The 23,253-nt window shown below is 37.8% G+C and overlaps 1 protein-coding gene and 1 non-coding gene across 2 annotated transcripts; both read left to right on the forward strand.

The window, feature by feature from the left end:
- Window positions 1–533: 533 nt before the first annotated feature.
- LOC131608325 (small nucleolar RNA R71) lies at window positions 534–640 on the forward strand. The gene has a single exon (XR_009285591.1). It is a non-coding gene; the product is annotated as a small nucleolar RNA R71 (small nucleolar RNA).
- A 5,291-nt stretch (window positions 641–5,931) lies between these two features.
- Window positions 5,932–7,023, forward strand: LOC131606751 (uncharacterized). Its single transcript, XM_058878893.1, has one exon. The coding sequence runs from the start codon at window positions 6,072–6,074 to the stop codon at window positions 6,480–6,482; it is 411 nt and encodes a 136-aa protein (XP_058734876.1). The 5' UTR covers window positions 5,932–6,071; the 3' UTR covers window positions 6,483–7,023.
- The last annotated feature ends 16,230 nt before the right edge of the window (window positions 7,024–23,253 follow it).

Consider the following 23,253-nt stretch of genomic DNA (forward strand, 5'->3'; position numbering starts at 1 on the left):
TAGGTTGGTTTTGTTTTTGAGTCGGGTAACTTTGCGATCTAGAGGGTCTAGAATTTTGGATTGGGTTATTATTTTTGTAGGAAAAATTAGGGTGGTTCCTCCATCCAGGATTGTAAGTGTTTGAAAATGGGTTTCCTTGGGTATAGTTGACTTGTTTTGAACTAGACTCATTCAGTAGGTTACAATCAGAGGTTTGATGTCCTTGGATTCCACAGAGTTCACATTCCAATTGGATAGCGCCTACCGTGGCAGGGTTTTGAGACATATTTTCTACTCTTAGGGTTAGAGCATCCATTTTGGCATTTATCAAGTTCATGCAACTTATCTCATGTACTCCTCCTTGGGCTTCCTTCTTTTCCACTGTCGCTCGTTCGACTCCCCATTGATAATGGTTTTGGGCCATGTCTTCAATTAGGGCGCAAGCTTCAGGGTAAGGTTTATTCATCAATGCACCACCAGCGACAGCTTCGATAGACATTTTGGTGTTATATTGGAGTCCATTATAGAAGGTGTGTATGATTAACCATTGCTCTAGGCCATGGTGTGGACAATCTCTTAAAAGGTCTTTATATCTCTCCCAGGCTTCAAAAAGTGATTCACCTTGGTTTTGAGTAAATCTAGTGATCAGGTTCCTAAGGATAGCGGTCTTGCTAGGGGGAAATATCTCGCAAGGAAAACTATCCTAAGGTCTTCCCAAGTTGTTATTGAGTTGGTAGGAAGGGAATCTAACCAGTCACGTGCCTTACCTCTTAGGGAGAGTGGGAATAGTCTAAGGCGAATTGCCTCAGACGTAGCACCATTTGCTTTGAGGGTGTCAGCTAACTGGATAAAGACTTTTAGGTGTTGATTCGGGTTCTTGGTAAGGAGACCTGCGAATTGGTTTTGTTGTACTAATTGCAATAATGCGGGCTTTAGTTCGAAATTGTTAGTTGTTATAGTTGGGTTTACTATACTAGAACTAGGCTCCTCGTTAGATGGTTGGGCAAATTCCTTAAGCGGTCTTTGATTACGGTCTTCAGCCATAGCTTTCTTCAACTTTCATATAAAGAGACGAGCTTGAGCGTAACGTTCAGTTCTACCAAAGGATCTATTAGGTTACCGGTGCTACGATTTCTACGCATCTACCGGCTAAATATAGTCTTAGTCTAAACGGGATAACAAAAAGGTACAAAATTTGACGAAGTTGTTCCCCGACAACGTCGCCAAAAACTTGATGGGATGTTTACGTATAGTCTAAATATAAACTGCAAGTGCACAGCCTATCAAAGTAATATATAAGATTATCGAACCACATAGACCAATCGTCATTCTATCGACTTAATTGTTAAGGTGTTTATCTAAGGCATATCAATATAAGGGAATGAGTGCAGTACAAGGAAATAAAAGTAAGTTAAATTAAACAAATAAAGACAAACAGGATCGAATGTAAATCACATAAATCAGACAATGTTCCAGTTATACATGTATAGAGCTACATCTGAGGCAATATTTCCTACTTATAGAAAGGAATGATTTAACGGGAACTTGTCGCTTTCGCGTACTAAGAACCGAGTTTACCCTTTGAGTCTATCTCTTCATTTGTCACGTAATGAAAAGTGCGCATTGCGTTAAAGTAGTGAACCTATTTTTAAGAAATCAATTACTTATCTTAGTAGAAAAGTGATTTTAACTTGAGAAATTTAACTTAAAGAGATTTTTGGGGTTCAGCCAAAAATCAGATTTCAAACCCACAAACGCGTCCGAAAATAGTTTCGAAATCATTTTCTAAAAATATGTTTAAAAAAACTCTAGTTAACCAAATGAATGGTTTTCGCTCTTTCCATTTGGTTAAGAACTAACCTAGTTTGATCTTAAGTATGGACGGCTTTCGATCTTACCTATAAACATTCAATACAATAAACGAGTATTAAAAGTTAAAACATCCTCAGTAGTTTCTTCTACTAATAAAACATTGGAACACTATCGTGATACGATCCTTACATTCTAATCCTTATAAATTTAGCCAGACATGGAAATAAATGCGAGCCTATAAAACATGTAGGCTATGGTAAGAGCATTTAAAGTCTATAAAACGTGTAGACTATGATAAGAGCATTTAAAGTCTATAAAACGTGTAGACTATGGTAAGAGCATTTAAAGTCTATAAAACGTGTAGACTATGGTAAGAGCATTTAAAGTCTATAAAACGTGTAGACTATGGTAAGAGCAATAAGATAAATAAATAAAGCGATTAAATAGAACCTTACTCCAATCGGAGATTTGAATCTGATACAAAATAAAGGATGGTATGATGAACTTCAACCAAAGTGCTCCAAACTAGATTACAAACTTAATCTACACCGTAATAACTCCCTGATGTGAAGAGATTATCACTTTACAGATACTGATTCTATATGGCTTAAGAAGTACTAAGCTTGGATGGAAAACGAAAATGAAATGAACTTGCTATTTATTGAGGTCCTTGAAGCCATGTAAAGACCAGCATGCCCCTCAACTTCTTCTGAGCGGGAAACTATGTGTGAAGGCCGAGGGCGCGACCACCTCACCGTGGGCGCGGTGTGTGTAAAGATGAAGATCGTGGGAACGTGGAAGTTGGCCACTGGGTGAAAGTGGGCCACGTCTTCGCGTTCCCTGTAGGCAGCGCGGAGCTGGACGCCATGTGTGTATTTGGCTGAGAAAACCCTATTTTTCTGGCATTTTTGCTTGTTTCTTCACGGAAGGCTCTGAAAGGACATGTGATATGAAAACAAAGGAAACAAGGGCATAATAATGGAAAACAATAGTAAAACCTAAGGAAAACATGTGATATTCGAGTCAAAAACATAGTGCGATTCGGTGTTATCATTCTACTGACAAAGCACAATATGAGGACACACACTGAGGCACTTGTTTGTTTTACCTCTGATCCTTTCTAGCCATCCTAAATTATATGTTTATCCTTTGTTACCCCCGTTGAGCCATATCCTTTTGTTTGTTATAATCATATCTGTTAACCCGTAGCCAAACACTTTCAACCCTTGCTCGACATAAATGTTGTGGTTTTCAGAGTTGTGCAAAAATTAAGTTTGGGGTAGTAATCATCAAAGAAGAGGGCAAGTGTAAAAAGAAAAGAAAAAATAAAAATAAAAATTTTTTAGACATACGAATCTATGTCGCGAAAAAAAAAAGAGAAACTCTTGCCCGAATGAAAGACTCAGTTACATTAAGCACTCACAGAAAAATTGAGTGAAGCAAAAGAGTCTAAGTCGAATAAATCCCCAGTGTAACAAGTTGAGCACAAAGACGAGAAACACAACATGAATGTCGAGCCCAAAATCAATTGTTTATCCATTTCCTTGTTTATCCCACCGTACCTAAGCCCCACTACAACCCAGAAGACCTCAAAAAGTGTGTGAACTTTGTTTGTATAGTGAAGGTAGAATTTATTTCAAATTAAGAGTTGATATTGCATACCTTTATTTCGTGAGTGCAAAACACTTTAACCCTGAGAGATTTGGTGAGAAGTGTGAAAAAGCTTGCAGGTAAAAAGGTAATCTAATGTGGAAATGCGGCAGAAAGTTTGGCTTGGCGAGCCAAAGGCCTTATCAGAAAGGTAGAAGCAGGTAGCGAATAACATCAGCGATATTGTAGAAAGAAAAATCCAGGGTGACCTGTGGTTGGTCTCTTGCATCACTTGAGGACAAGCAATGAGATAAGTTTAGGGTTGTGATCGATCACCATTTCTACCTAATTTCCGTCATGTATTCGGTCTAGGACTAGGGATATCCTATAGTAACCAGAATATTCTTGATAATTCAAAGGCTGGATTTCATCATAATTCGCTAAAGAATTAGGCTTTAGGATGAATGTTCAAAGGTTTGCCCACTAAGGACTTAGGATCAAACACCCTTAAGAACCGGTAATTGATAAGTTGGATTTTGTTAGTGAAACAAGGGTTCAGAATTGTTGCATGTTAATGCACACACCTACCCTGGCATGTTACTCATATTTGGCCAAATCAACCTTTTAAGCTTATTTGCAATTTAATTCATAATTTTCCAAACCAAAAACCCCAAGGCTTTTTGTTTAATTGAATTGAAACATAACTCTATAGCATCATGCAGTCCTTGAGATTGATACATTGGCCGCTCCCATTATTACTACATTGGCATATTAGTACACTTGCTAATTTACCGATCACCCGCTCTACATTTGGTGTTAATTACAAACTTGTGGAATCCGACTGGCATTAACTACAAACATGTGGTATCATCTAATGTTGTCATGGTGAGTACCCTGGCATTGGCATGGAGTACGAGAGCGGTCAGGTCGTGCGGTGGAATGCGATTCTTTGACCTGACTTTCATAGAGATTATTTTCAGACCACGGTGCAACCCTAGATTTGTGCCTTAGAGTTTTCCTTTTGCTATTTTTTGGAGTTCCCGAAGAAATCGTAGATCTGGATTTCAAAGACAAAAGGCGGAAGCACTAGTTAACATATATGTGTCTTCGTTCCCGCACATTTTCCGATTTAAAGATCTGAGGATGTTGCGAATGATGGAGATGGAAAACAAATGTGAATTTACAAAAAAATGTAGAAATCATAAGTTGAATCGCTCTTGATTCGATAACGTAAGGAGGTTAAAAACTAGTAAATGGAGATCTGGATCAGAGCCGTGAAAATCTATATCTGGAACTTCTGAGTTTGTTTGATTGTGTTTGCAAAGCAAACGTTATTCTCATGGAAATTTTAAGAATCAGAAGTCGGTTCCCAAAGACGATGCCACTGTTCCATTCAGGAATCATAAATGAAGAGAGTTGAATAATTGTCGATCTTGAACGCTAGCTCGGATTTCCTTTACAGTGGCACGGGGTGAACCTTCATGCTTAGCACTCCAACACCCAAGTTAGTTCAAGATTCTAGATGAGTGTAACGAAATTAAAGATTAGAGATTACACCTTGCCCTTTGCATGTGAGTTGTTTTTATACTTTAGGCCGAGTAGAATGGATTTAAGATGGATTGGGCATTTGGTCGGTCTAGAAAAGAAGTGAACCAAGCTTAATATTGGAGTCTAGATTCTTTCCAACAAGAATGTAGAGGCCACCAAGATTGATTCTTGTGATTTTTTTCCTCATGCCCATTTTATCTGCATTTTTTACGAGACGGCTAAAGGTACTAGACCCACACCCTCTAATATGTCTGTCCAACCTCATTTTTTGTAGGCTTTTGCGAGCGCAGACATTTACATTAAATTTTACAAGTTTTTAGCGTAAAAGGTGTACGCGGACCCGCCCCACATTCATTTTTGTGAGACGGGTCAAGCTTTTAGGCTTGCACTCTCAACAAAGTCAGCCCCGCTCTGTTGTGTTTTTTTTTCTACTTTTACGGGGAAGGCCTAAATGGAGCAGGCATTCCTGTTTGCCACCCTTAGTGAAGGCTACTGAAATAAAGCATTTAACAAGGTGGCGAGCAAAGAGTGTTGTGAAATAGAATGATTCAACCATATCAAGTTATTGTTGAAATCTAAAAATAATATTAATTTTGTTGATAATAAATATATGTGAAACAAAAGACAATGACAAATAAAATAAATGAATTCAATCAACAAAATAACATGCAATTAAATTGTTAATCAACTCGATCAAATTAATCTACTTCGAATAGAGCATTTCTCAAATAGCGAATACTTTTAAAACAATATATAAGAAAAAAATTGTTTGTGCCGTTGGAGGTCACTACAGAGATATCAACTAAGCACAAACAAGTTTTTATACCAATATGAATATTAATTAAATTTTATAAAAATGATATTAATTTGAAGTATGCATTAGTTAGTTATGGTAATGTTAAGAGGTGGCTAGATAGACTAGTACAATATTCATGCATAGTATGAAATAAAGTAGGTATGAAATTAAATTGAAAAAGTAACATATAAATGGTGCTGGTTTTATGAAGCAATCGATTCCCCACTTATTTTATCTCAATCACCCGGCGCAACAACCGGTTACTCCATGTGCTTTCCCTTCCTCCACTTTACATTTTTATTTATAAATAGCAATCTCTTGTTGAATTGTATGCTTCATTGCTACGATGGGAAACTGCATCACAAACAACAAAATATTAGCACAAGATGATCATGAAAGCTACAACAATCAAGTAAAAGTTGAGAAGATGAAAACATGTTCATCGTTGAAGTTCGAACCGAAGCCGAGGAAAGAAAAGAAGAATAAGAAGGTAAGATTTGAGATACAAAATGATGAAGAAGTTGATAGAAGAAGTGATGGTAATAATTCTAGAAATGTGAGGAGGATTAGAGTGGTGATGACTCAAGAAGAGTTGAAAAAGATGTTGAGTTGCAAAGATGAATATGAGAACACTACATTGGAGCAATTACTTGGTGTTATGAGGTTAAGAGGAGGGAAAATTTGTAAACATGATTTGGGTGTAGATTCTTGGAAGCCTGCTTTAGAAAGCATTCCAGAGGATCAATTAGTTAAGTAGTAATTTTTTCTTTAGACGAAGTGGTAATAATTATTACAAACTTAAACAATCGTAAGTATAGAGTTCAAATCTTAAAGATTGTGCCCAACTTATCAATAGAAATCGATTTCTATTTGTTGAGTTAGGACTGTTGAGTTAGGATTTGACAAATAGTAAAAATATGTTTTGTTAATAATGATAACTTTGTATAAATGATAATAATGATTTTTTTTTTTTATTTTGGTACACCGTATTAATTTTCATTTTAGTTGATGTAGGAGTTTGACTGGAATTCCATATCAATTGGAGGAGGGTTTTAATTTGCTAGAGAAGAAAACTAATTAAAGGGGGGTGAATATTATACAGATTGTTTAGATGAGGCCTTGACTCTACAATTTCATGCTCTTTGAATGTTTATTCTTATTAAACAAATACATTAATAGTTGTTTTGGCCAAACAAAAGCAGTGCATCCGAGGAGTTGTCTGTTTTTGTTTAGACTTATGAGCAATGAACAAATTGCAAACATAAGTTGGTTTTCAAATTTTAGCTGTAAACCTCTAGAGTCTCTTATTTCAACTCTTGCAAGAATGGCTTCAATTCTTTTTCCAGAAAATTGTTGAATGTAACTTTGTCTAAATGAGAATGTTATGACAGTAAATGCAATAGGGTAACAGCGCACCATGCGAAATTTCATTTTTGTCTCTCAAAACTGGAAGTATATTTCCAGTACGCATCATATTTGACATTAACGTTGGAACTAACCGGAAATATAACTATAGTTCAAAACTGCAAGTATATTTCCGGTTCGTGGAACAGCTCAAAAGCGCGTTGTCTCTTCCCCTCCCATTACAGTTTCAAAAACAAAAACAAAACACACTCACTCTCTCAAAACTCTCTCAATTTCACTTTCACCGAATCAACCGCATTTGCCTCGAAATTTCATAGAAATTGGTCTAAGTTCAACAATCACGCATATGAGTCTATTAAGAGTATTCTTGTAGTTTGGTACTCCATTCATACAAAATAAAGATATCATTAAGATATTATACTATTTCTTTCACTTATCGTTTTAGAATTTATGCTTCTCTTGTTTATACTAATTAACATGATGATCTCGTAATGCTCACAATTTATTATTACCTATTGAACCTAATTATTGGGATCTCCAATCTTTTAGGTCAGGATATCAACATAACACTACTAAGAAAAAGGCATTTAACAATGGTTGGAATAGGTATATAGTCACGCAGGTCCAGGCGTTGTTATGTAGCGTGTTGTTGTTTATGCGGTACTTTCAATCATGGTCATGTGATTGTTTTAGTAAACTAGATAGTGTGCGCCATATAACAGCTGTTAAGCCTAATAACCGTTGTGATATTGTTTATGAATAAATGTCAATTATATCATACCAGAATCAGCAATACACCATTTTTGAATTGATATAAAAATTTGTTGTATTATTAAGTGCACAATTCCATTAAGTACATCAAAATATACGTAGTATGAATATCTAACAATGGAAGAATAAATATGAAAAGCTCGAGGTAGGCAAATGATCTGTCCAACTTCCAAGAGAAGAGAAAGTGTGTAGAATTAAAGAACCAATAATGAGCAGACTAGCTTGACATGCGTGCATCTTTGGTTTTTAAACTTTCAAGAGAAGAAGATGAAGAATCAGAAGGAACAATATAAAAGCGGAAGAACCAAAACACAAAATCAACTTCATCCAAAAGAATCAAAATGAGTTCTCCTGCTCAAGCTACCAACAATGTTGAGAATGAAGATGTTGTTGCTGTAGAGGGTTCTAGGGGTGGCAAAACGGGCCGCCCTCCCCGCCTTATGCCCGCAAAAAAAATGCAGGGCGGGCATTGTAACACCCCGAAAATAATTTCTAATTATTTAATTTAAGTAGGAAAATTATTTAATTGGAATAATTGATTTTATGAGGAATATTGAGAAATATTGGAAAATAGTTATTGGGCTGTGTTGTGGTTAGTGAGAAAGGGAGGTGTTAACTTGTCAGGCCCATTAACCAAAGTTATTCTATTTCTCATAAAATAGAAGGAAATTGTGGAAAAGGAGGGTTACAGCAATTGGGAGAAGAGAAAGAACGTGAAAATAACTGAAGAGCTTGGAAAGGGGAAGACCGAAGATCAAACCTAAGGTAAGGGGGGACTCTTCCTTTTAGTATATCGTATGTGGTCTTAGGTAATAGGTAGATTGATGTATGGTTTGATTCAATTAGACATTGGGATTATTAGGTTAGGGTGTTATAATTTGGATTGAATTGATGAAAATTGTGTGAACTATTTGGTTAATAATGAGTTTAAATGATGTTTTGTGGTGTATGATTGAATGTATGATGTTTGTATGCCTGTATATGATGTCTGGAATCGTTTTTGGGTGAAAAGGATGTGAAATCGCAGGGTCTGTCGCAGACTTGAGATTTGCTGAAATCGCAGGTCCGCTGAGCGGAGGTCCCAACGTAGTTTGCTTCTGTTTGACGTCGCTAGAGGTCCGCTGAGCGGAGGTCTGAAGGAATTCGCTTCTGCCTTGCGCCGCTGAGCGAACCTTGCTGAACGAGAATTTTTCTAAAACTTTAAAATGACGTATCTTTTGATCCGTGAATCCTTTCTTAGTGCCGTTTTGGGCGTTGTGCAAGTAATTGAATATTTTATATGATGAATGATGATTATGGGCAGTGGCCGACTTTATTTCTTTAAAACTTGATTTAATTACTTGATGAGAATTGAACATTGTGTGCATATGAGATAAGTGTGACAATGTATTTGATGTGATGATGAAATGGTGGTGATTATTATTATGATTGTGATGAATGCATGACTATTTGAATGATATTGAAAACATGTACATACTTATTCGGTGATGTGGTGTTGATATGAGTTGTTCATTGTGATTCGGTGATGTTTTTAAGTATGTTATGTGTGTTTCATTCATTCATATGCATTTGATGATGGATCCCGTTGATGAGTGGATCGTTGGTGGCTAATTCCCATTGTGCGGAGATTAGTAAGCAGTCATCGTATGCCCATGGGGGTGTGAGCGATGAGGTTAATCGTGTGCCCATGTGGGGTGTGAGCGATTTGAAGGGGAAGTATCATAGAGAGAAGTCCTGTGAATGTGATTCACGAATTTTGGTACCACATGCATGGTGTCAGTTGTGTCATATGCATTTTGTCATAACATGATTGTATGGATTTCTGTGTTTTGTGTTTTAATCTATTATCGTGTGAATTGATGAATAATAGATGTGAATCTGAATATGTATAATTGGGTGAACGGTATATTATGATGCTTGTTGCTTATGAATTGCATAATATTTACTGATTGAGAATGAGACTCACCCTTACATGTTGTCATTTTCAGATTGAGGAGTAGCGGCATTAGTGCTCGGTGAGGATGACTCGTAGAGTTTACCCGTTTATGTTAGGTCGTATCGGTCATGCTCTGATCTTGTAACACTGGGGGACGATAGTTATAGATTTTTATGAGATTACTCTATTTTATTTGGTGTTGGATTATATTTCCTTTTGGTTATATTGATGATGTTTCTTATTCCGCTGTGATAAACATAATTGTGTTTTGGTAAATCGTTTCCTAATGAAGCATGACTTGACCATAGTTGGTTTATTTATTTTAAATAATTGTGGCACCCTTGCGTTTATGTTTTTACTCAGATATATTTATTTAAATTGCTGCGGGGTTTAGAAGGGTGTTACAGGCATGCCCTCCAAGTCAAAATGGACGTAAAATACAAGACCGCCCTGCCAAGATGGCGGGCGACGGGCTTGCCCGTCTATTTTTTTTATTAATTTATTCTTTTATTTTGTAATAGATTAATAGACTTTTTTACTTTTTCGATTTAAATTTTCACTTATTTTTTAGAACAATTTTTTATAAAGCATGTTTTTAACAAACTTTACTTAAAAAATGTTGCATATATTCACAAATAAATGTATAAATTAAACCATCAAGAATTATAATTACTAGAATTAAATAAAAAAATGACGGACTTAAGGCGGGATAGGTCGAACGAATAGGCGAGGTGGACCTTGGGGGCGGCGGGCTTTGGCAGGTGGCCGGTTTTGGTAGGCGGGCTTTGGTGGATGGCATTGTTAGAACAAGATTTGTTCTGATCAATATTCTTAGTTTTGATGATAACAAGGATATGAATTTTGTGTGAGATAATGTGGTACTCTAATACATTGCAATTTCCCTTTCAGGAAATATATAAAGAGTATGCACAAATCAGCGCTCAGAAGCTTTGTCTCAGAAGGTTCAGCATGCAACATCAGAACATGGTCTGGCAAGACATTAGAAGATGGTCAAGGCAGAATCAGAACATGGGTCTATGAAAGCATCATAAGAACTTGAGATCAGAAGCAGAAGCACTGAAGTTCTCATGGTATCACGCTCAGAAGCACTTCAAGGTCAGAAGACAAGAAGATGCTTTGCACCAAGCTGTTTGACACTGATGATATTCAAATATTATATTCACAAACATCAGATCAGAAGAAAGTACAGGTGGCAGGCTACGCTGAATGACAAAAGGAACGTTGGAAGCTATTAAAGGCAACGTCAGTAGACACAGCGTGAACAAGGCTCGAGGTAGTTGACAAAAGCGTGAAACATTAAATGCAAAGCTGTACGGAATACGCAAAGCATTAAATGCGCTCAACGGTCATCTTCTCAAACGCCTATAAATATGAAGTTCTGATGAGAAGCAAGGTTGACGATTTTTGAAAACAACTCTGAACCAAATTCTGTGAATATCAACTTGCTGAAACGCTGTTCAATTCAAAGCTCAGAAACTTCATCTTCATCAAAGCTCACTACATTGATGTTGTAATATATTAGTGAGATTAAGCTTAAACGTTAAGAGAAATATCACTGTTGTGATTATAGCTTTTCAGAAGCATTTGTAATACTCTTAGAATTGATTACATTAATTTGTAAGTAACTAGAGTGATCAAGTGTTGATCAGGATACTCTAGGAAGTCTTAGCTTGTGTCTAAGCAGTTGTAATTAGAGTGATCACGTGGTGGTCAGGATACTCTAAGAAAGTCTTAGCTTGTGTCTAAGCATTTGTTCCTGGAGTGATCAGGTTGTGATCAGGATACTCTAGAAGACTTAGTCGCGGACTAAGTGGAAAACCATTGTAATCTGTTGCGATTAGTGGATTAAATCCTCAGGTGAGGTAAATCACTCCGTGGGGGTGGACTGGAGTAGTTTAGTTAACAACTGTAGCGGGGAAAATCTGACATCGAAGCCATGGGATTGACTCGAATCAATATTCCGTTTTGAAATCGCCACCGCGCTTTATTTTTTCAAAGGAAAAGGGAAAAGAACGAAAAACCCAAAGTTTTGTTTTTTAAAACAAGAAAGAGAACTCAGGTTCGGGTGTTGATTATATGAGGGGAAGGTTTAAAGCACCCCTCATATCCGTGGTACTCCACGGGAACCTTTTTGAAAATCTGTGTTGTGTGTGTGCTAAAAAATGGTTTGTTTTATTTTTAAAATAAGCTCGGCAAAGCGTTAAGCTTTGGGCCTACATACCTCCTCGGTGCAATGGAGAAGTCAGAGCTAATGTAGTTCCGCTTTTGGGAAAAACGTTTTAAAAATGAATAAACACTTTGGTGTCGTTAGAGAGAAATACTCAGCCATTGATCTTGAGCATGAGAACAAACAAGTTCTTTGCATCGCAAATGAAAGAAGGGCTCCAACTCGGATAAAATCAACGAGTATGCCACTAGCTCTCTCACGCGGAAAAGATCTCGTTATTATCAATCAATTTCAAAATCGTGGGGTATAACCACTCGTTTCGACAGTTAACGGTGTCTAAACTTTTGAAGAAAAGCCACTAAGGGCGAAAGATATTTTTGAGAAAAAAGGTTTTGAAAAGGTTTGCAAACATAAGAATGTTTTGGAAAAAGAGAGAAGATTTTGAAAATTTAAGAATGGGAGGAGATGAAGAGGCTAACCTAGTGCATAAAATAAAAGCTAAGGAAAGAAACGGTCTAACCGAATTAAGAAGCCAACACTTGACATTATGAGTCAAGGTAGTTTTCCCATCCTTTGGAATTATCAATACCAACACATTAACACTTGGGGATCCAGACGAACTTATTGTCTTAGCACCACTTTGCATTAAGCACATTAAGATTCTGATGAAAATCGGGCAGAGTAACGGCTGTTTTCGGGTAAAATCCTTATATCAATGCCTTGGAATTAACCATCAAGGGCTTTCAAGGAAATACCTGCACACATAAACATACAACAGAACAATGCCAGACAGACAGAACAATCACAGGATAGCAATAGAATGAGTCCAGAGGTACTAGGTCCATAAGTCCGAATCTCCAAAGCGCTAGGGATAGTAACCGATAGTCCAAAGAGAGCCTTATGTATTTTTTAGATTTTGGTTATTTATTAGTGTTTTAGCGAAAAAATAAAGTATGGTCCAAGTGGACAAAAGAAAAATAACGGAAACATAAACATATGTCCAAGTGGACAAAGAGAAAATGACGGAAGGTAAATATGATGAAATGATAAAGTAAAGCGATAAGGCGAGAAATATAAAGAGCGGTAATATAAAGAGCGGTATAGTAAAGGTGCGGAAATTAAAGTTAGTTGTTAAATGTTAAAGATAACCATCTTGAAACTTGTCAAGTATGTTATCAAAGTTAGTAGGAAGATCTATGGTGAGTGAATGATGTACTCGGATTTAAAGTCAATGGGGCTTATCAGAAGCTTGATAAAATCATAGCGACTACACGATAAAAACCTCCACAAGTCTTAAATCAACCGCATACAATTCTCTTCCACATTTGATCTTTTTTATTCGGGACACGAAATATTGCGCTATGTTAAGCAGATCGCCAAGTGATTTATGTAGAAATCACCCTACAACGAGGCCGGTCAAAACTTTATGTGCTAATGCATGCGAGAAGAACGATATGTAGATCGCCTTCCGAAAGCAATACCGCACGAAAAGAAAATAGGTAACGATCTAGTCTTTACTAAGAATCCATAAGAATTCTCAAAGTATTAAGACTTTCATCAATCAAAAGAAAAAAGGAGAAGGAGAAGGTAAAATGCATAAAGATAATCAACTCACACTATCATTAATATCATTCATCTAATATTATGGATTTGGTTCTTTCCAACCTATCAACATCCTAGATCCAATGATATTAATGAAATGGAGGAAGAAGAATAAAATTCACAAAAGATAATCACAAGAATGAAAACAAATTGATCTAGTCTTCATCAAGAATCCATAGAATTCTCAAGATGTTAAGACTTTCATCGATCAAAAGAAAACAAGATGAAAAAGATAAGAATAGAAACAAATTGATCTAGTCTTTATCAAGAATTCATAGAATTCTCAAGATGTCAAGACTTTCATCGATCAAAGAAAGATAAGATGAAAAGATAAGAATGAACACAAATTGATCTAGTCTTCATCAAGAATCCATAGAATTCTCAAGATGTCAAGACTTTCATCGATCAAAAGAAAGATAAGATGAAAATAAGAATGAAGACACAAAAGATAATCAACTCACACTATCATTAATATCATTCATCTAATATTATGGATTAGGTCATTTCAAACCTATCAACATCCTAGATCCAATGATATTAATGAAGTGGAGGAAGTAGGACACCAAAACAAGCATAAAAGAGGCAAAAAACCACATTCTGCCAGCAGGAAATCGATTTCATGCAGGGGGAAATCGATTTCCATAGTGCAGTTTTCAAAAAAAACAAGTTACGTTCAGTAGGAAATCGATTTCAGCCTTAAGGAAATCGATTTCCTCAGTGCAAAATCCAGCAAAAACAGCATTTAGAGGCATAAAACTTGACTTGAACAAACATACAAACACCTTATGATCACACATCAATTGGAGCACGAATTTTCCATCAAATCAACAACAAATAGCACCAATATAGCATCAAAGATGCATTGAACACAAACCACAAAGGATCTACATCATGATACACAAAAAGGATGAAGAGAATTTACCAAATCTTGCACAAACTTGGATCTACTTCAAGAATCACCAACACAAATCTTGATCTCTCAACAATTGAAGAAAAAAGAGTGAAATGGATGGTGGCTTAGCTCAAAGTTTGTGAGGTTCAAGATGTGACTCACAAACTTTATGAAAGAAAAAGAGCTTTGGTGAATTTGGTAGGGATGAGGAGAGAAATTGCAAGGGATTTGTTGGCTCTCAAAGCTTGAGAAATGAGAGAGGCAAGGCCTCTATTTATAGAATTGGAGCAAGAGTAGTGGCAATTTGGTCATTTTGCATTTGGTAATTAGCTTGTGTTTAATTGGTGATTAAAGTGGTATTTAAATGGTAAAATGAGGTTTAAGTGGGTTTAATGAAGGAGTTAATTTTGATGAGGTGGAAAATTGGTAAAATGATCAAAGAAAAAGGTGCCAAAATGATGTCAAGCTTCCCTCCTTATATTTTTTGAATTTTGCCTGAAGGAAATCGATTTACCCAGGAAGGAAATCGATTTCACTCTGTTCCAGAAGAGAAATTGGCGCAAAATACACTAGGGAAATCGATTTACCCAGGAGGGAAATCGATTTCATGCTGTCCAGAATGTGATTTTGGTGAAGATTGCTGCAGGGAAATCGATTTACCCAGTAGGGAAATCGATTTCATCAGTCAAAAATGTGAAAAATGCCTTGTTTATTGCATGTCTTGGCTTGGTACCTACAAAACAAAAGTCTACAAAGAAACAAAGCAATATTTTTGGTATTTGGGTTAGTATAAGCATACAAGATACACAATCATTGGTGCTTGATGGTCCCTCTTATTGATGAGGTGAGTGCAACACCATAAACAAAACTTCCAAGTGAAGCTCTTGATTAGTGATTGAGATGTGAATGATATAGGATCTTAGGGTCAAAAATTGGGGTATGACAGATGCCCCTATTTAAGTTTCTTCGATTTGGAGATACGATGATTGGAAATCTTCGTTTTGACAAAAATCGAAGAGACTTAAATATATAAAACACAATTTTTGATCCTAAGATGCAATGCAATGTTAATGAATGCATGTGATGATAATGATAACACTGGGGAGTATCAGGTGATCCACTGGGGAAAACAAATGTCTTGATATAACTCCGCTGGGGAAACAGATGTCTTGCAAGTAGGAACTCCTCTGAGGAAGGCAAGACTTTGTTGGAGACGGAACTTTTAGTGGGAAAAGAAATTTCTCTGGGGAAACACTTCGCGTCAGAGAGGTTAGAGCATCCTCTTTCACTGGGGATGAGAAAAGGGGTCATCCTCTTTCACTGGGGATGAGACAGTATGTATCTGAATACCCATCTTCTGTTAACAGAAATCAGATCATCGTACCACTGATGAAGAGATGTACCGCCGTACCACTGACGATAACACATACCCACGTTCCATTGAAGGTATTAAGGAGATATACCACCGTACCACTGATGATATAAAAGGAGATGATTCATCGACGTACCACTGACGATGAAAGAGATGTACCGCCGTACCACTGACGATAACACATACCCACGTTCCACTGAAGGTATTAAGGAGATATACCACCGTACCACTGATGATATAAAAGGAGATAATTCATCGACGTACCACTGACGATGAAAGAGATGTACCGCCGTACCACTGACGATAACACATACCAACGTTCCACTGAAGGCATGAAGAGATATATACCACCGTACCACTGATGATATAAGGAGATGTAATTCATCGACGTACCACTGACGATGAAAGAGATGTACCGCCGTACCACTGACGATAACACATACCAACGTTCCACTGAAGGCATGAAGAGATATATACCACCGTACCACTGATGATATAAAAGGAGATAATTCATCGACGTACCACTGAAGATGAAAGAGATGTACCGCCGTACCACTGACGATAACACATACCCACGTTCCACTGAAGGTATTAAGGAGATATACCACCGTACCACTGATGATATAAAAGGAGATGATTCATCGACGTACCACTGACGATGAAAGAGATGTACCGCCGTACCACTGACGATAACACATACCCACGTTCCACTGAAGGTATTAAGGAGATATACCACCGTACCACTGATGATATAAAAGGAGATGATTCATCGACGTACCACTGACGATGAAAGAGATGTACCGCCGTACCACTGACGATAACACATACCAACGTTCCACTGAAGGTATTAAGGAGATATACCACCGTACCACTGATGATATAAAAGGAGATGATTCATCGACGTACCACTGACGATGAAAGAGATGTACCGCCGTACCACTGACGATAACACATACCCACGTTCCACTGAAGGCATGAAGAGATATATACCACCGTACCACTGATGATATAAAAGGAGATGATTCATCGACGTACCACTGACGATGAAAGAGATGTACCGCCGTACCACTGACGATAACACATACCCATGTTCCACTGAAGGTATTAAGGAAATATACCACCGTACCACTGATGATATAAAAGGAGATGATTCATCGACGTACCACTGACGATGAAAGAGATGTACCGCCATACCACTGACGATAACACATACCCACGTTCCACTGAAGGTATTAAGGAGATATACCACCGTACCACTGATGATATAAAAGGAGATGTAATTCATCGACGTACCACTGACGATGAAAGAGATGTACCGCCGTACCACTGACGATAACACATACCAACGTTCCACTGAAGGCATGAAGAGATATATACCACCGTACCACTGATGATATAAGGAGATGTAATTCATCGACGTACCACTGACGATGAAAGAGATGTACCGCCGTACCACTGACGATAACACATACCAACGTTCCACTGAAGGCATGAAGAGATATATACCACCGTACCACTGATGATATAAAAGGAGATAATTCATCGACGTACCACTGAAGATGAAAGAGATGTACCGCCGTACCACTGACGATAACACATACCAACGTTCCACTGAAGGCATGAAGAGATATATACCACCGTACCACTGATGATATAAAAGGAGATAATTCATCGACGTACCACTGAAGATGAAAGAGATGTACCGCCGTACCACTGACGATAACACATACCAACGTTCCACTGAAGGCATGAAGAGATATATACCACCGTACCACTGATGATATAAGGAGATGTAGTTCATCGACGTACCACTGACGATGAAAGAGATGTACCGCCGTACCACTGACGATAACACATACCAACGTTCCACTGAAGGCATGAAGAGATATACCACCGTACCACTGATGATATAAAAGGAGATGATTCATCGACGTACCACTGACGATGAAAGAGATGTACCGCCGTACCACTGACGATAACACATACCCACGTTCCACTGAAGGCATGAAGAGATATACCACCGTACCACTGATGATATAAAAGGAGATGATTCATCGACGTACCACTGACGATGAAAGAGATGTACCGCCGTACCACTGACGATAACACATACCAACATTCCACTGAAGGCATGAAGAGATATATACCACCGTACCACTGATGATATAAGGAGATGTAATTCATCGACGTACCACTGACGATGAAAGAGATGTACCGCCGTACCACTGACGATAACACATACCAACGTTCCACTGAAGGCATGAAGAGATATATACCACCGTACCACTGATGATATAAAAGGAGATAATTCATCGACGTACCACTGAAGATGAAAGAGATGTACCGCCGTACCACTGACGATAACACATACCCACGTTCCACTGAAGGTATTAAGAGAAATACATCGACGTACCACTGACGATGAAGATAACAAAATACACCAACGTTCCACTGAAGGTGAACTACCAACGTCCCACTGGAGGTAGAAAGAGATGTATCGCCGTACCACTAACGATAACACATACCCACGTTCCACTGAAGGTAGAAAGAGATGTATCGCCGTACCACTAACGATAACACATACCCACGTTCCACTGAAGGTATTGAAGAGAAATACATCGACGTACCACTGACGATGAAGATAACAAAATACACCCACGTTCCACTGAAGGTGAACTACCAACGTCCCACTGGAGGTAGAAGGAGAAATACATCGACGTGCCACTGACGATGAAGATAACAAAATACACCAACGTTCCACTGAAGGTGAACTACCAACGTCCCACTGGAGGTAGAAGGAGAAATACATCGACGTACCACTGACGATGAAGATAACAAAATACACCAACGTTCCACTGGAGGTGAAGAGATGCCCCATTGTACCAATGACGGTGAAGAGCAATCAATAATACTTTTTTCAATGATTTGAGGATGCAAACACAAATGCATAATCTCAATATTCATCGTCCAGCAACCAAAATTCAATCCATGACCAAATGGAAAGAAACTGCCAAAAAGACTGGATTATGTGAGAGAGGAACCCACTAGTCTTCTGTTCGCAGACATCCGAACAGAATAACTGAAACATATTATCCACCTAGAAACAAATTCAGTGGGGATTTTCAAGGAAAGTAAGCCTTTTCTGCTTGACTGCAAACTGTCACTTATACTGAAGCGACTTATCATTTGCTGAGTTTCTTCCACTTGACTGCAAACTGTCACTTATACTGAAGCGACTTACCATTTGCTGAGCTTCTTCCATTTGGGAATCAAGAAGTTCATAAAGCCTGAGAGATTATCACTTACTTTGAGGATAAGATTGATATGTGGAGACATACAAACTTGCTCAAATAAAGAGGCTTGCATTTGTTGTCAACAAAACATGCTAAGGACAGAACCTGCCTCTTGCTTTCAAGTACAAATTCCAACGGAGTGCAATGACAACACTGGTGGGAAATAAGCCTTTCAATATCTGATAAGAACATCAATCACAAATGAATTCTCCATTATTGGGGAAAGCAGAATCCTCAAGAGGTGCAAAATAAATGCCTTCTCAATCTAGGTTTCCCAGCCTAGAGAGGTTCAAAATAGTATTGCAAGAGACCAAAGTTCAGCTCCAAGAACAAACTGGACAAAAACGGCCAAACAAAGCTTTGCCCCTTGAGGAATAAACTCAACTGGGGATTAATTCCATCCTGACAAATGAGCTGAGGAGGAACACCGAAGCAAAATTCTTCCACGAGGAACAAACTCAATGGGGATTATCAGTCTCTGCAAGGAATTTACAGATCATCCTCTTCTTATCAAAAGATCGGGCAACACCCCAAGCTCTATTATGGGGAATCAGGGAAAATTTCTTTGGAGAAAATCACCATTATGAACTTGCAGAGGAACTAAGAAGTTAACATCAAAGTAAACAAGTTAACATGCGGGGGATTTTAGTTCAAAACTCAACACAAGGTGAGAAAGAAAACCCAACAGTCAACCGTTGTCTCAAAACTCCTTGGTAGAGAGTGACATACTCTAGATTGGTCATGGCAACAACCTTTGTACTTCAAGCTAATGAGGTGATCAAGGTAATTTCTGATTCACAACTTGCCCCAGACTACATAGTCTATGAGAGGAAACTACCTCAAAAAAGGTTCATAGAGATCCTTGGCGTCATGAAGACTTGGAATAATCTGCCCCAGATCAACAGATTCTTGGAGAGATTTGTCAAATCTCGACGTAACTGCCCCAGATTGACTAAACTTGGCACATTCTTTTACTCGACAAAGTCTTCAAGCTTTGCCCCATGATGGTAATCAAACTTGCAAAAGCATTATACTGGGAAAACAGCATGCCCTTGGCAATGTTTTAGTTTTCTACTGATGATCAGATGTAAACTTCCTGAATGTCAAACAAATGTTTACAAGCAGAAAAATGTTTATTGTGAGAATGATAATGAAAATGCAACAATTATGTAAGTCTTGAAGTTTCGAAAAGATGTCGCATAACTTTGTGAATGAATCACTAGTTAAGAGATGACATTGATTTTTTTTTTTTATTTTTTATGCATATGATACCAACACAAGTTTTCAGCATAACCGATAGGAGTCAGGAACGCTTTCTTGTTTAAGTATGCTTTCGAAATAAACCCTGCTTCAATTAGGACTTTTGAGGGTTGTAACGTGGCCTGGTTCACGGTTTTCAGAAAAAAAGGATTTTTAGGCTCAAAGTTTATTTAGCCCACCCCAACTTCGTGATGTTCTCCAGTCCTATGTTCAGTTAACTCAACATGAGTATTCATCTCTCAAAAGGATTTTGTGCCATTAAGGACCTGATGAAGCTTTCTTGGAGTAGCAGTCACCCTTTTGTCTTCATTTTTGTATTCACAGAGATTTGTTCATTGTTGAGGACTTTTGCTTTGTAGTCCTTTCTTTTCACTTTTCACTCTTTTCTCTTTTTTTTTTTTTTTTTTTTTTTTTTTTTTTTTTTATTTCCCTAACTTTTGCCTGGACTAATTCTTTTAATTGGTCGTCCAGCGGGATGCTTTAACTTTTGCCTAAGTCATTTGTTTTCAAGTTTTTGACTTAGCGAGCTTTTTTCTTCTTTCTTTTTTTCTTTCCTTTTTATTCTTTTGATTTGAACAAATCGTGTGACATTGACTTTGTCTTGACTTGTTGAGAGGGTTGTGACTGCCTCACTCCTTGGCGTATGGAGGATAACCATTGTGGTTTCACATTTCCATGCCTTTTGATGCGTGGGGAATAACCATTGTGGTTTCCCATGATCCAACCATTGATGTGGATATGACGTGCTTGACCTTTGGATGCACAATCCTTTTTGAAATATGAACACTCGGTCAAATTAACTGAAGACTACCCTGCCCCAGGTTAAAAATTAGGGTTTTTTCGTTTAGAAAATAAACTCCTACTTCAAGGCTCAAAGGGGTTAACAAGGGATTATCTTCCTTATATCTCCGGTGTTTGGGAATTTGAAACAATGCTTGTACATCATCAGCAGGGTCTTATTCAAAAGCATACAACCAGAAATTTTTCGTTTTCAGATCATCATCCTCCTTCCAATCTTTGCATAAGCAAGAGTTTGGCAAAAGTAATTGGTATCATAATGCATAAAAACAAATAAACATGAGTGAAACGAATGGATTACTTCAAGACAAACATTATTATTGTGTTAGCATTAACATTCAAAAATAAACAAGTTTCTACATGCAAACAATGCATTGAAAAACAAGAAATATTACAAATGGAAATCAATAAGAATACTAAAAACTGAGAAGGCTTTCTCCATCTGGGTTTGTGCTGAAGGAAACATCTTTCAAACTTCAGGCTACCATCAATAGTGATTCATTCATGCTTTGGCAAAGAATTGGCTTGAACATCAGGGCCAATGTCTCAGAAAGACAAAATACCAGCAAGAGTCCATCTTTGAACTTCAACCTTTAAAGCCCAACAATCTTCTAAACTGTGTCCGGGAGCATCCTGATGAAAAGCGCAAGTAACATCAGCACTGTACCACCATGGAATCTTCTCTGGAATTGGAGGTGGTGACCTTGTCTGAACCAAATTCTTATGAACTAGGGCAGGGAACAATTCTGTGTAGGTCATAGGGATAGGATCAAAATTAGGCTTTCGAGATTGATTTTGCTCATTCAGTGGAGGAGCTTGTTGACGAGTACTTTGCTGATAATCTGGAGTTGCATGAATTGAATTGGATACAGGAATGATATAGGAAACATGATGATGTTGATGATGATTGTTTCCTCCCCTGATTCTCTTCTTTGAAAAGTCATTACCAAACTTCTTCACACTACCAGCTGAGTTACCTTCTTCAAACAAACATTCCTTTCGGACATCCTTTTCTAGAAGCGCTTTCATACCCACCTCTCTGTGGAAGTCAGCAGGTGTACTGACTACTGTCCCCTTGGGAAAGAACGAGTTCAGAGTTTCAAGAAAGACCTTTGCCATCCTTTCTTCCATCATAGGAGGATTGACTTGGGCAGCAACTAGAGCCTCAACCAGAGCAGTCAGATGCTCCATACCAGCCTTCAAAGTAACCACCTCTTTGCGGAGTTCAAGAATCTCTTGTTTGATACTTTCCATTTCTTCTTAGCACGAGCGTTGCACTGATGATACCAGGAGAAAGGAAATAAGGCTCTGGAAAAAACTTCTTTAGAGAGCAAGACCAAATGCAGAATGATGCATGCAATGCAAATAATTTGTTTTTTTTATTTTAATTTTTGAGTTTCAAGGAACTTAAGATATTAACTTGTAAACACTCAAACATTGGACTAAAGCTTTGATTAAGTTATCATCAAAATCAATCATCCATTTTGGTGGATTAGAATTTTCACCCCATCAACACCCAAGATCCATTGAGTTTGATGAAACTTATGATGTTTACAAGGAAAGACCTCTAAGTTCCTTGAAAATCAAAAGAAAAAGAGTTTTCATGGATGCATGAATGCATGGTTTATGCATCAACCACAATCAAGAGCATGCAAGGTCACATAAGATCATAGTTCAAAGGTTCGACGTCACAAGCATGGAGCCATGGTCTACCCATCCCACAAGGCGTGATCTAGGGAAGTTTGTACCTGCCAATCGGGTTCTACAAAGGTTCCCAGAGTTTTCAATCTTCTAACGGATATTACCGGCACGCACAATTGCTCATGGGCGCCAATAATATGCCTAAAAAGACCTCGTCTGAGCGTAGTATCGCATGACAACAAGCTCAAATTGGTACTTGATCTTGTTTCTGCACTACATCCTAAAAAGGCTTAGATTGGTTAAAAGGGTTCTAGGTCATTCAGCTTCTACGGACACTCACTATTGAAAGTAATAGCGTTATCACGATGATTCGTAACAACCTCTACTACCTTCCATGAGGCCTCCACTGA

The sequence above is a fragment of the Vicia villosa genome, linkage group LG5 (genome assembly GCF_029867415.1).
Source record: "Vicia villosa cultivar HV-30 ecotype Madison, WI linkage group LG5, Vvil1.0, whole genome shotgun sequence".
NCBI lineage: Eukaryota > Viridiplantae > Streptophyta > Magnoliopsida > Fabales > Fabaceae > Vicia > Vicia villosa.

Coding starts and splice junctions, on each gene's coding strand:
- LOC131606751 (XM_058878893.1), top strand. CDS start 6,072: ATGGGAAACTGCATCACAAACAACAAAATATTAGCACAAGATGATCAT.